This window comes from Microchirus variegatus (genome assembly GCF_963457635.1).
Source record: "Microchirus variegatus genome assembly, chromosome: 18".
Lineage (NCBI taxonomy): Eukaryota > Metazoa > Chordata > Actinopteri > Pleuronectiformes > Soleidae > Microchirus > Microchirus variegatus.
The window spans coordinates 24,346,994-24,360,956 of NC_139819.1; the positions used below are offsets into that span (position 1 = coordinate 24,346,994).

General features: G+C 49.0%; 2 protein-coding genes across 2 annotated transcripts in view; one reads left to right on the plus strand and one right to left on the minus strand.

Moving 5' to 3' along the window:
- Positions 1-1,245: 1,245 nt before the first annotated feature.
- Positions 1,246-11,526, plus strand: LOC310939853 (kinesin-like protein KIF20B; the record flags this gene model as incomplete). Its single annotated transcript, XM_083904701.1, has 28 exons — positions 1,246-1,350; positions 1,500-1,589; positions 1,778-1,897; positions 1,989-2,127; positions 3,355-3,539; positions 3,606-3,648; positions 3,750-3,895; positions 3,977-4,046; positions 4,185-4,296; positions 4,732-4,803; positions 4,890-5,036; positions 5,259-5,421; positions 5,893-6,183; positions 6,296-6,399; positions 6,477-6,597; positions 6,686-6,791; positions 6,888-7,127; positions 7,207-7,331; positions 7,424-7,597; positions 7,695-7,843; positions 7,898-8,088; positions 9,418-9,492; positions 9,955-10,040; positions 10,452-10,544; positions 10,800-10,850; positions 10,929-11,061; positions 11,168-11,304; positions 11,391-11,526. The coding sequence occupies 28 exons, from the start codon at positions 1,246-1,248 to the stop codon at positions 11,472-11,474; spliced, it is 3,552 nt and encodes a 1,183-aa protein (XP_083760827.1). The 3' UTR covers positions 11,475-11,526.
- A 427-nt stretch (positions 11,527-11,953) lies between these two features.
- LOC310939854 (monocarboxylate transporter 12-B-like) overlaps positions 11,954-13,963 on the minus strand; it is a gene marked incomplete at both ends in the record, with an annotated part of 4,573 nt that continues 2,563 nt past the window's right edge. The window contains 4 exons of the mRNA XM_083904702.1: positions 11,954-12,165; positions 12,689-12,948; positions 13,017-13,677; positions 13,754-13,897. Of these exons, the coding sequence (XP_083760828.1) occupies positions 11,954-12,165; positions 12,689-12,948; positions 13,017-13,677; positions 13,754-13,897 (1,277 nt within the window). The remainder of the gene's footprint in view (positions 12,166-12,688; positions 12,949-13,016; positions 13,678-13,753; positions 13,898-13,963) is intronic.

A 13,963-nucleotide genomic window follows, 5' to 3' on the forward strand; every position in this document is an offset into this window, starting at 1 on the left:
ACCCGCCAAACACTTTTTCTTTTCTTTTTTTAATTATTATTATTATTATTATTATTATTATTAGTATTATAGTATTTTTATTCTTCTTCCTCGTAATTAATTTACAGTCACTATGTTCACTTTATCTTTATAATTGTTACGTTTTGGTTTTATTTCGCTTTTAGTCGCAGTCTCGCGAGACTACGTGACGTGTCCTCGTGTCTGTGATCTGATTGGTTCTCCGGGCTCAGTTTAAAAAGTAGCCCGCGGAGTGAAGCTAACGAGGAAACTCCGGCGACGGTTATCGGGGATTTCTGCTTCTAAACCCGGAATAATGTTCGTTTAAACGCGGGTTTTTGATGAAAAGTAAAAAGGTGAGTGACGCTGTGACAACATGTCGACACGCGCGTGTTCGAGTGTGACGAGCACGCGCGTCACGTCTGAATATGAGCCTGAGCTAGCTGTGGCTAATGCTAACAACACAGCTAGCAGCAGTGTCGTGCTGTGTTTTTAAGACCGAACTCCGTTTGAAATCCGTCACATTTAACTTTGTCTCGCGCCTCTGCTGCTTCACGTGCACACACGCACGTGACTGAAGACATTTTTAGATGAATCACAGGTCAGAGGTCAAATCGGCTGAGGTGTTTGTTCCGTTAAAGGACCAGATGTTGGCAGATGTTGACCTTTAGTGTCACAGGGATTTAACGCAGCTAAATATCACGATGATGATGATGATGATAGATAGATAGATAGATAGATAGATAGATAGATAGATAGATAGATAGATAGATAGATAGATAGATAGATACGTTATTCATCTCACAGAGAAATTCACTTTTTTTCTTTTTTTTTATGATGATGATATTGTGATAAATATGTATTTCTGTATCGTATTTGAATTAAATTTAGACCAAATATCAGTCACATTGTTGCTGTTTCTATTGCACTGGCAGATTATAAATTTTCTTTTACTATTATTATTTAACAGTGTTTGTTTTCTTTTAAATTTGTAGATCTTCAAAATCACAGAACTTGCTTAGATGTTTTTAAATGTTTAAAGATAAATCACTGCATCTCTGAACATGATGTACAAACTAAATATTAAATACTTTAGAGATGCAACTCACCGTTATTTTCATCATCCATTAATCTGTCCGTTATTTTCTTAAAACACAATTAAACGGATGAATCAAGTCGTTGTTAGTCATTGATTAATAATGTAATAATTGTGTGTGTGTGTTAGCATTAGCATTAGCATTAGCAGAGATGATGGAGTCTTGTTTTTCGGGGAAGCCGGAGAGAGTTGGTCCAGTGAAGGTGGACGACATCAGGAGAGATCTGCTGAGTGAATTCACAGATTTACCTGCACAGGTGAGTGAACCATGTGACATCATGTGTTATTATTATCATGTGTTACAGATACGCGTGTATTTACATGTATGTGTATTTGTATGTATACGTGTGCGTCTGCTATGACACGTCTTGTTTTGACCTAACTGTCATGACTCTCCCGTCAGCAGGAGGGCGCTACATCACAGACGGAGAACCTGCAGGTTTATCTGAGGGTTCGACCGTTCACGGCGTCTGAGCGCGACAGCGGAGAATCTCAGGTAACACAGACGTCACCTGAACGCAACACCTGAGCTGCGTTCACTGACTTCACTGACCAGTGTTCAAATACATTATTATTATTATATTGATTTAATATTGATCAAGTTTCTGTGTAATTATTCAGAAAGATGAAATATTACAGTGTTTGTGTGTTTGTGTGTTTGTGTGTTTGTGTGTTTGTGTGCAGGAGTGTGTGACCATTGAAGGACCAGACACCGTGGTCCTGAAAGCTCCCAGGAGCTGTCAATCAAACCGACAGAGCGATAAGTCCCTCCCACAGACGGCTCAGAGGTTCAGCTTCACTCAGGTAACTCCATCATCATCATCATCATCATCAGACTGAAGCAGCAGAGCTCTGTCTTCATGTTGTTGTTGTTGTTGTTGTTGTTGTCGTTCAGGTCTTTGGTCCAGAGTCCAGTCAGAGGACGGTCTTTGAAGGTTCTGTCCGTGGTCTGGTCCGGGACGTTCTGGGCGGAGGGAACTGTCTGGTGTTCACATACGGAGTCACCAACGCTGGGAAGACCTTCACCTTCCTCGGTCAGTGTTGTTTAGACCATGACTCAGGTCTTCTTTGTTTTTCTGTCTCAGGTCCAGACCATGACTCGGGTCTTCTTTGTTTTTGTGTCTCAGGTCCAGACCATGACTCGGGTCTTCTTTGTTTTTCTGTCTCAGGTCCAGACCATGACTCAGGTCTTCTTTGTTTTTGTGTCTCAGGTCCAGACCATGACTCGGGTCTTCTTTATATTTGTGTCTCAGGTCCAGACCATTACTCGGGTCTTCTTTGTTTTTGTGTCTCAGGTCCAGACCATGACTCTGGTCTTCTTTGTTTTTCTGTCTCAGGTCCAGACCATGACTCGGGTCTTCTTTATATTTGTGTCTCAGGTCCAGACCATTACTCGGGTCTTCTTTGTTTTTGTGTCTCAGGTCCAGACCATGACTCGGGTCTTCTTTGTTTTTGTGTCTCAGGTCCAGACCATGACTCGGGTCTTCTTTGTTTTTGTGTCTCAGGTCCAGACCATGTCTCGGGTCTTCTTTGTTTTTGTGTCTCAGGTCCAGACCATGACTCGGGTCTTCTTTGTTTTTCTGTCTCAGGTCCAGACCATGACTCAGGTCTTCTTTGTTTTTGTGTCTCAGGTCCAGACCATGACTCAGGTCTTCTTTGTTTTTGTGTCTCAGGTCCAGACCATGACTCAGGTGATCTTTGTTTTTGTGTCTCAGGTCCAGGCCATGACTCGGGTCTTCTTTGTTTTTGTGTCTCAGGTCCAGACCATGACTCAGGTGATCTTTGTTTTTGTGTCTCAGGTCCAGGCCATGACTCGGGTCTTCTTTGTTTTTGTGTCTCAGGTCCAGACCATGACTCAGGTCTTCTTTGTTTTTGTGTCTCAGGTCCAGACCATGACTCAGGTCTTCTTTATTTTTGTGTCTCAGGTCCAGACCATGACTCGGGTCTTCTTTGTTTTTGTGTCTCAGGTCCAGACCATGACTCGGGTCATCTTTATTTTTGTGTCTCAGGTCCAGACCATGACTCGGGTCTTCTTTGTTTTTGTGTCTCAGGTCCAGACCATGACTCGGGTCTTCTTTGTTTTTGTGTCTCAGGTCCAGACCATGACTCGGGTCTTCTTTGTTTTTCTGTCTCAGGTCCAGACCATGACTCGGGTCTTCTTTGTTTTTGTGTCTCAGGTCCAGACCATGACTCGGGTCTTCTTTGTTTTTGTGTCTCAGGTCCAGACCATGACTCTGGTCTTCTTTGTTTTTCTGTCTCAGGTCCAGACCATGACTCAGGTCTTCTTCCTCGCTCTCTCTCCGTCATCTTCAACAGTATCGAGGGTCGTCTGTACGGCCGCAGTGACCTGAAGCCTCAGCGCTGCAGAGACTTCAGCAGACTGACTCCTGACCAGCAGGTGGCAGAGTGCAACAGCAAGAAGATCCTGCTGAGACAGTTCAAAGAGGTGAGACACACACACACCATCATGAGACAGTGTGAGGACGTCAGTGTCTCTGTTTTCTCTCCACAGAACGACAAAAGCCTGACATCAGGACGATCCACGTTTCTTGAAGGTCAGTGACTCTGACTCCTCCTTCACCGTGAGAGGTCGTCTCATTGGCTGCAGCTCTGACCCTGTGTGTGTGTGTGTGTGTGTGTGTGTGTGTGTGTCCAGGCTCCTCCCTCAGCTCTGACAGCAGCGTGAACAGCGTCTCTGACAGCGACAGCTTCAGTCTGGACGTACAGACAAACGTACGCTTCTCAGTCTGGGTTTCCTTCTGCGAGATTTACAACGACAACATCCACGACCTGCTGGAACAGGTGACACACACACACACTCACACTCACACACACACACTCACACGCTCTCTAAAATCATGAATCATTATCGTTAATGTTCAGGTTGGAGGACACCACAAGAGGGCGGTGCTGCGTCTGTCTCAGGATGTCAAAGGAAACTCTTTCATCAAAGGTGTGTGTCCCTACTCGAAAGAAAATTCTAGTTATGTTCAATTTTTCTGACTCAAGAAAACACACCTGTCTGTCTCTGTCTCTGTCTGTCCCTCTGTCTGTCCCTCTGTCTGTCCCTCTGTCTGTCCCTCTGTCTCAGACCTGCGTTGGGTTCAGGTGTCCAGCGCTGACGAGGCGTACAGAGTGATGAAGATCGGTAAGAAGAACCAGAGTTTCTCCTCCACCAGACTGAACCATGTGTCGAGCAGGAGGTCAGTGTCTCCTCACATCCCATAATAGTCTTTGTACATACACATGATTATCAGCAAGTTTATAAACCACTCACTCTCCCACACCAAAACTCATGGAGAAAATCAGGGACACAGGAGCTGCTGGTCCTCTGTTGCCTCGTGTGGTCACTTTGTGTCACTGAGTTAAGTCTAAATCGATCTATAAAGCAAGTAGCGTCTGTCTGTCTGAACAAGGATCTGTTGAAAATATTAGCAAATCTCTAAAGGAATAATTTATATGAATTTTTGAAAATTGGGAAATGATCCATTTTCACTGATACAATACACTGATCGGCATCGCCCTGAACTGATTTTCTGTATGGAATTTGGTGTGGGAGAGTGAGTGGTTTACATGTGATAACATTATTTCTAAATAACATTCCTTGTGTGTGTGTGTGTGTGTGTGTGTGTCCACAGCCACAGCATCTTCTCCATCAGAATCCTCAGAGTGGACGATGTTGGAGTTCCCAGAGTCCTCGGCATCAGCGAGTAAGACTCCGCCCACATGCCTCTGTGTTGTTGTTGTTGTTGTTGTTGTTGTGGTGACACCATCACTGATGTGTGTGTGTCTTCAGGTTGTCTCTGTGTGACCTCGCTGGCTCTGAACGATGTTCACGGACTCAAAACACAGGAGAGAGACTGAAGGAGGCGGGAAACATCAACACGTCTCTGCTCACGCTCGGGAAGTGTATCAACGCCATGAGACTCAACCAGCACGCCAAGTATGACCACATCCTGTCTGTGTGTGTGTCTGGGTGTCTGTGTGTGTCTGTGTCCGTCTGTGTGTCTGTGTGTGTCTGTGTCCGTCTGTGTGTCTGTGTGTCTGGGTGTGTGTGTGTGTGTGTGTGTGTCCGTCTCTGTGTGTGTGTCTGTGTGTTTGTGTGTGTGTGTGTGTCCGTCTGTGTGTCTTTAATCTGAAGGACTTGTCCCTCTGGTCTGTCCAGGTTCCAGCACCACGTTCCCTTCAGAGAGTCCAAACTCACTCACTTCCTGCAGTTCTTCTTCTGTGGTGCTGGACGAGTGTCCATGGTCGTCAACATCAACCAGAACTCTGCTTCTTTTGATGAGACTCTGAACGTCCTCAAGTTCTCTGCTCTGGCTCAGAAGGTACACACACACACACACACACACACACACACACACACACACACAGAGACACACACACACACACACACAGAGACACACACGCGCACACAGAGAGACACACAGAGAGAGACACACACACACACCCACAGAGAGAGAGAGAGAGAGAGAGAGACACACACACACACACACAGAGAGAGACACACACTCAGAGAGAGACACACACAGAGACACACACACAGAGAGAGACACACACACAGAGACACACACAGAGAGAGAGACACACACACACACAGAGAGACACAAACAGAGAGAGACACACACACACAGAGGGAGACACACACACACACACACAGAGAGAGAGACAGAGAGAGAGACACACACACCTGTCCCTAGCGTGGAGGCGTGTCCCTAACGTGGAGGCGTGTCCCTAACGTGGAGGCGTGTCCCTAACGTGGAGGCGTGTCCCTAACGTGGAGGCGTGTCCCTGTGCAGGTGGTGGTGTTGACCTCTAAGCCCGTTGTCCCTGATGATGACAGCGCCCCCCACAGGTCGGCCATGGAACTGTCTCTGATCATCGACGAGGCCGACCTGAGGAGGAAGGTGTCAGGACGAGGCAGGAAGAGCTCCATGGTCGCCTGGGAAACCACTCTGGAGGACGTGCTGGAGGATGAGGACGATGAAGAGGAGGAGGAGAGTATGATGGAGGGAACAGTGCTGGAGGCAGGAGGTGAGGAGGAGGAGGAGGAGGAGGAGGTGGACAGGACCATGGAAGAAGAACAGAAGGTGAGGTCCTAATCTGAAGCTCATTTAGTTTGTTATTATTGTGATGATGCGTTGAGGAACATCAGGGATAATACACTTCAGTGGGAGATAATGTGTGTGTGTGTGTGTGCAGTCTGGCCAGGAGGCGGCGCTGCGCTTGGTTCTGGAGGCTCAGATCAGAGAAGAAGTCAGCGCTGAGTTCATGGAGCTGTTTAACAAGATGGAGAAAGACTACAGGTGAGTGACCGTCATCATCATGTGACCTTCATCATCTTCATCATCTGTACTGATGTGTGTGTGTATGTGTGTGTCAGTGATCGTCTGGAGAAGGAGAGGGAGATCCTGGAGGAGCGAGCAGAGAAACGAGTGGAGATCCTGAAGAACCTGGTCAATAAGACGGTGGATCTGTCTTCTGTTGAGGACAACAGCACCAAGGTCTGACACACACACACACACTCACACACACACACACACAGCCTCGTTACCATGGTAACACTGATGATGATGATGATGATGATGACAGGAAGTGGCTCTGTTGGAGGGCATCATCACTTCAATGACTGACGACCTGCAGAAGATCAAAGAGGACGCTCACAGTGTCCACAGCTGTCTCACTGGACACTCCACAGGTACACACACACACACATGGGGAGGACAGAGGAGGCGTGGCCAAGTATAGAGGTGGGAGGAGCTTGTTCACAGTTGTAAACGTTCCTCCTCCTCAGTGGCTCTGGAGGAGGAGATCTGGAGGCTGCAGGAGGTGAAGAAGAACAACGAGGAGACCATCGCACAGCTGAGAGAGCGGGAGGCGGGGCAGAGGAGGCGAGAGGAGGAGCTGGAGGCGGGGCTGAGGAGGCGGGAGGAGGAGCTGAGGCTGCGGCAGGAGGAGCTGGAGGCGGAGCTGAGGAGGCAGGAGGAGCAGCTGGAGGAGTTGAAGAAGGAGCTGAAGCTTCAGCAGCAGAGAGGTACGACGGCGTCCTCACGTCTCTGTGCTCTGTTTAATCATGACATAACTCCTCCTCCTCCTCTGCCCCGCCCCCTCAGACCTGGAGGCGTGTCCTAACTGCGCCTCAGTGTTGTCGTCTCTGGAGTTCGAGCAGAGAGAAACTTCTCGACTGTCCAAGGAGAACAAAGCTCTGGTCAACGGGATGTTCACGCTGCAGACGCAGGTACAGCTCCTCCCCTTTCTCCTCCCCTTTCTCCTCCCCTTTCTCCTCCTCCTCCTCCTCCTCGTCTTATTCTTCCTCTTCCCTGTGGTCAGGTGACCAGCGTGCAGACACAGCTCACAGACAGGACTGACAGGTGTGACAGCCTATCAGAGCAGCTCGGCACCACAGAGTCCCGCCTCCAGCATCTGCAGAGCCAATCAGAGGAGAGGAGCAGGACCATCATCAGTCTGAGAGACGAGAGGGACAAACTGAGACATGAGGTCCAGGTCTGTCCATCATCTGACACATGAGGACAAGGCTTTAATCCATGATGATGATTGATTGATTGATTGATGTATTGATGTATTGATTGGTCAGGATCAGGAGGGGCGGGGCAACAGCACGTTCCATGCCGTCATGGATCAGCTGAAGAAGGAGAGCGAGGCTGCGCTGCAGAGATCAGCTGATAAATCTCAGCAGATCCAGCGTCTGCAGCAGGAGACCAGCGTCCTGCAGGAGGCGCTCTCACACAGGTCTGTGTCCTCACTCACCTCATTATTCATTCACCTGTGCTTGGCTCCGCCCCTTTACCTCCTCTCTCCTTCTCTCAGTGAGAGCCGCTGTGCAGAGCTCACAGAGCAGCTGGCCAATCAGAGCGCAGAGTTCTCCTGCCTGAGGGCGGAGCTCGAGTCAGAGGGCGGAGCTCTGCGAGGACAACTGGAGGACATGAAGAGATCTCAGGAGGAGACGAGGACAGAGGAGGAGAGGAAGAGACAAGGTGAGACGGAGACACTCTGAAGTGTCCTCATGTCTCTGAAGTGTCCTCATGTCTCTGACGTGTCCTCATGTCTTTGTCTCAGTGTCTCTGAAGTGTCCTCATGTCTCTGACGTGTCCTCATGTCTTTGTCCTCATGTCTCTGACGTGTCTGACGTGTCCTCATGTCTCTGACGTGTCCTCATGACTCTGACGTGTCCTCGTGTCTGTGACGCGTCCTCATGTCTTTGTCCTCATGTCTCTGACGTGTCCTCATGTCTCTGACGTGTCCTCATGTCTTTGTCTCAGTGTCTCTGACGTGTCCTCATGTCTTTGTCCTCATGTCTCTGACGTGTCCTAATGTCTTTGTCTCAGTGTCTCTGAAGTGTCCTCATGTCTCTGACGTGTCCTCGTGTCTGTGACGTGTCCTCATGTCTTTGTCCTCATGTCTCTGACGTGTCTGACGTGTCCTCATGTCTCTGACGTGTCCTCATGTCTTTGTCTCAGTGTCTCTGAAGTGTCCTCATGTCTCTGACGTGTCCTCATGTCTCTGACATGTCCTCATGTCTTTGTCCTTGTGTCTCTGAAGTGTCCTCATGTCTCTGACGTGTCCTCATGTCTCTGTCTCAGTGTCTCTGACGTGTCCTCATGTCTTTGTCTCAGTGTCTCTGACGTGTCCTCATGTCTTTGTCTCAGTGTCTCTGAAGTGTCCTCATGTCTCTGACGTGTCCTCATGTCTCTGACGTGTCCTCATGTCTTTGTCTCAGTGTCTCTGAAGTGTCCTCATGTCTCTGACGTGTCCTCATGTCTCTGACATGTCCTCATGTCTTTGTCCTTGTGTCTCTGAAGTGTCCTCATGTCTCTGACGTGTCCTCATGTCTCTGACATGTCCTCATGTCTCTGACATGTCCTCATGTCTTTGTCCTTGTGTCTCTGAAGTGTCCTCATGTCTCTGACGTGTCCTCATGTCTCTGTCTCAGTGTCTCTGACGTGTCCTCATGTCTTCGTCTCAGTGTCTCTGACGTGTCCTCATGTCTTTGTCTCAGTGTCTCTGACGTGTCCTCATGTCTTTGTCTCAGTGTCTCTGAAGTGTCCTCATGTCTCTGACGTGTCCTCATGTCTCTGACATGTCCTCATGTCTTTGTCCTTGTGTCTCTGAAGTGTCCTCATGTCTCTGACGTGTCCTCATGTCTCTGTCTCAGTGTCTCTGACGTGTCCTCATGTCTTCGTCTCAGTGTCTCTGACGTGTCCTCATGTCTTTGTCTCAGTGTCTCTGACGTGTCCTCATGTCTTTGTCTCAGTGTCTCTGAAGTGTCCTCATGTCTCTGACGTGTCCTCATGTCTTTGTCTCAGAGCTGCAGGGATCGTTGATGGAGAAGGACAAACTTGTGGCTGAGACTCTGAGACAGATGGACACATTGAGACAAGGTAACGTGTCCTCTGAGTGAGAGACGGGTCACTGTAATCTGATTACTGTAATCTCACTACTGTAATCGGATTACTGTAATCCGAACACTGTAATCTGTTTACTGTGATCTCACTACTATAATCTGATTGTGTGTCACACTGTAATCTGACCACTGTAATCTGATTACTGTAATCTCACTACTTTAATCTGATTACTGTAATCTTACTACTATAATCTGATTGTGTGTCAGACTGTAATCTGTTTACTGTAATCTGATTACTGTAATCTGATTTAGTGTCAGACTGTAATCTGACCACTGTAATCTGATTACTGTAATCTCACTACTTTAATCTGATTACTGTAATCTTACTACTATAATCTGATTGTGTGTCAGACTGTAATCTGATTACTGTAATCTGATTGTGTGTCAGACTGTAATCTGATCACTATAATCTGAACACTGTAATCTGATTGTGTGTCAGAGCTGCAGCAGAAGGAGAAGCAGGAGTTGCCGGTGGTGGAGGAGCTGAAGGAGGAGATGCACAGACTCCAGGAGAGGAGGAGGAGACGAGAGGAGAAGAAGGAGGAGGAGGAGGAGGAGGAGGAGAAGGAGGAGAAGGAGGAGAAGGAGGAGAAGGAGGAGGAGTCAAGTGAAGGAGGGAGGAGCCGAGAGTATGAGGCGGTGAAGAGAGAGATAGAGAGACTACAGAGAGACACTACACAGGTGAGTTTGACTGACAGGGAAGGGGAGGAGGGTTAACCCTAACCCCACAGAAGGAGGCGGAGCCTGAACTCAGACAGGGGGAGGAGTCTCCTCAGACAAAAGGAGGCGGAGCCTGAAATCAGACAAGAGCTTTAATCTGAAATGTTTCATCTTTGTTTTCAGTGGAGTTATGAAATGGACTGTGACCTTTGACCTGTGTGTGTGTGTGTGTGTGTGTGTGTGTGTGTGTGTGTGTGTGTGTGTGTGTGTGTGTAGGACGTCCCTGTCTCTCCTCTGAGGACCAACATGGAGGACAGGAAGAAGACTAACAAAACCTCAGGGAGGAAGAGGAAGAGCTGTGAGGTCCAGGTGTGTGTGTGTGTGTGTGTCACATGACCTCAGTGTGTGTGTGTGTGTGTGTGTGTGTGTGTGTGTGTGTGTGTGTCACATGACCTCAGTGTGTGTGTGTGTCACATGACCTCAGTGTGTGTGTGTGTGTGTGTGTGTGTGTGTGTGTGTGTGTGTGTCACATGACCTCAGTGTGTGTGTGTGTCACATGACCTCAGTGTGTGTGTGTGTGTGTGTGTGTCACATGACCTCACTGTGTGTGTGTGTGTGTTTCAGGGCCTGGTTTTCAGTGAGAACAAGAGAAACAGAGGAAAAGCAAAGACACAGGTGAGACGGAGACAACAGGTGTGTGTGTGTGTGTGTGTGATGACATCACTGGTCTTCACTGCCCCCTGCTGTTTAAAGGCTGTAAAGACAGAGACAGACGGAGCGTTGACTGGTGTCTTGTGTCCTCAGTCGTCTCCTGCAGTGAAGGACGGAGCTCTGCAGAAGATCGGAGACCTTCTCCACAGCTCACCGTCCATCCTCAGCAGCAAAGGTCAGAGGACACACGTCCACGATGTCCACCCACACGTCCACCGAGGACACTGTCATCAGTGTAGTGACACCTGTCCCTCTGTCCCTCTGTCCCTCTGTCCCTGCAGCAAAGACCCTGATGGGCCTGGTCAGTGGACACTCTGTGGACAGAGAAAACGTTCCCACGGGAACCAAACCCCGGAGAGGACGGAGGAAGCTTTACAAGACGGACGCCTCGTCCCAGATGCTCGACTCTCCTGACATGGTGAGAACAGTTTGTGTCCTCATGTGATCTGAGAGGGGTCACATGCCTTTGACCTGTTAGGTTAACGTGTGTGTGTGTGTGTCCAGACCACAGGACGAGCGGAGGACGAGAAAGAGAGCGACCACTTCATCATCAGGAGACAACTGCGCTCTAAAACCTGCAGGAAGTGACATCATCATCCTCATCATCATCATGTGGTGACATCACATTATCTTACTGTACAGTTTTTTTGTTTTTTTTTTTAAATTAACGACGTTTTTGTCGTCGGGGTCAAATAAAACGATCACATGTCATTTTTTCACTTGATAAAAATAAAAGTTTTGCCCCGCCTCCTCCTCGCCGTCTGCTTCGCTTCACTCTACGGTGGCTGAGAAGGCCCAAAACAAGAGCACAAATAAACAGGAAATGTGTAGTTAAGACAGAATGTTCCTTTAAATCATGTTTCCACAACGGTTTTCTGTGAAAGTACCAACGTAAACAGACACAGCTTTTATTTTGACACTAACAGGAAGTGACAGCGTCGTCGTAACACAGAAAAAAGGCAGAATCAGATCTGACTGAATTCATCAAATCAATAACTACCTGAGATCCACTGATTTGTCATCAATAATAATCATTATCATAATAATAATAATAAACATAATGATCATTATAATCCAATCACGTCTCTCGTCGCTGCCTCTGATGAGGTCACAGTGATGATGTGGGCTGAAGGGGGCGGGGCTTGTGCGTGGCGTCTTTGGCGGCGACGCCAGTGACGGACCACGGTGACTGTGAGCAGGATGAGCGCGCTGACCAGCAGGGCGGCGGCACTGAGCAAGAAGGGGGCCGCGTTGTTGTGTGTGACGTCAACGAGCCAACCTACAAAACAAGAGAAGAAGAAATATGATGTTGACTCCGCCTCCTTCGCTGTTTCCCTCCAAAATGAACTTCTATATTTTAATGTAAGTAAAGGTTTTTTTTAAAGGTTTTGTTTTTACGAGATTTTCATAGAAAAATAAAGTAGTTCAGAAGCTAACATTCACATCTGAATGCTAATGGTTAACGTAGAATGCTAACGCAACATGTTGAAATGCTAATGACGCTGTAAAACGACACTGTTAAAATGTTGATACTGAACCAAACCAAATGCTAATGTTAACGTTTAAATGCTAATGTTAAAATTCTTAGTGTTGGAAATGCTAATGTTGGTGCTAATGTTGGTGTTAAAAAAGAGCTAAATGCGTGAGTGTCAGCCATGTTTCCATGGTGACCAGGTTCTGTTTGATCCCACCAATAGCAGAGGAGCAGGGCCGGCCAAAGCCTTTATGGGCCCTGAACCTCACAGGGTCAAAGGTTAAAGCAGCGTTAGCGCGGCGGGGTTAGCGTTAGCGGTATCTCTGACCTGCAGTGGGCGGGCTGAGGAGGTAGGGGATAGCGTGGAGGAAGTAGGCCACGCCCAGAGCCGAGGACAGGTACGAAGCTCCCACCACGTCCAACGTCACCACGGGGATCAGAGCGACGTAGGCGCCGTCGAAGTATCCGTAGAGAACGGCGAAGGGAACGAGGAGCGAGAAGGAGTGAAGCGCTGGAACAAAGAGGCAGCTGAGACCCTCCATCGCCACGGCGACGGCGTAACAGAGCAGAGCGTACGGCTTCAGACACCTGAGACACAGAGCGTCAGTCACATGACCACCTTATTTCACAGATTACAGCGTGATTATGGAGGTAACCTGAGGTCGGTCATCCAGCCGAACGTGACGCTCCCCACGATGCTGATGATTCCCAGGATGGACACGAGGAACGTGGCTTTGTGGAAGCTCACGTTCACGCTAACGGCGTAAGGAAACAGGAAGACGAAGGGAAGGCTGCAGCCGCTGCTCAGGAACAGGAAGGAAGAGGCCAAGAACAGGAAGTCTGGCAGCAGCAGGAAACGGTAATCCTGACTGGACAGGAAGCTCTGTGTCTGAGGGGCGGAGCTAACCACAGCTGAGCGTGATGCTAACACGGCGGGCGACTGAGGGACAACTTCAGCGTCTGACGGTGAGACGGGATCTGCATCAGGAAAGACACGCTGAGACGGACACAACAAGGACAAGGACTTCTTCTCACCTGTACTCTCCTCCCCCACTGGCTCCGCCTCCTCCTCCTCCTGCAGTGTGATTGGTCGAAGCAGCGCCCCGCAGACGCAGAGGTTAGCGACGAAGGCGCTGAGGATGAGCAGCGCCCCCCTCCACGAGTACAGCTCGATCAGCAGCTGCACGGTGGGCGCTAGCACGAACGTCCCGATGCCGCTGCCCGACGACGCCACGCCGTACGCCAGCGCCCTCCTGTGGCGGAAATAACAGCCCACCATGGCCAGAGCGGGCGTGTAACACAGAGCGAAACCAAGACCTGGAGACGGACAACGTTCAAGAGTGAGGACACGACAGAGAGACGTACGGACGACAGAGAGGACATGAGGGTTGACCTGTGACCACGCCCATGCTGAAGTACAGCGCCTCCAGGCTGCTGCAGAAGGAACTGACCAAGAGTCCACAGGAGGACAAGAGTCCACCGAGCATCACCGCGACGCGACACGACCATCGGTTAGCGACCAGACTGCCCACAGGAGCTGAGCACACAGGGACAGGGAGGTCAGTGCTGCCCCCTACAGGAGAACATGAGTCACTGCTGCCCC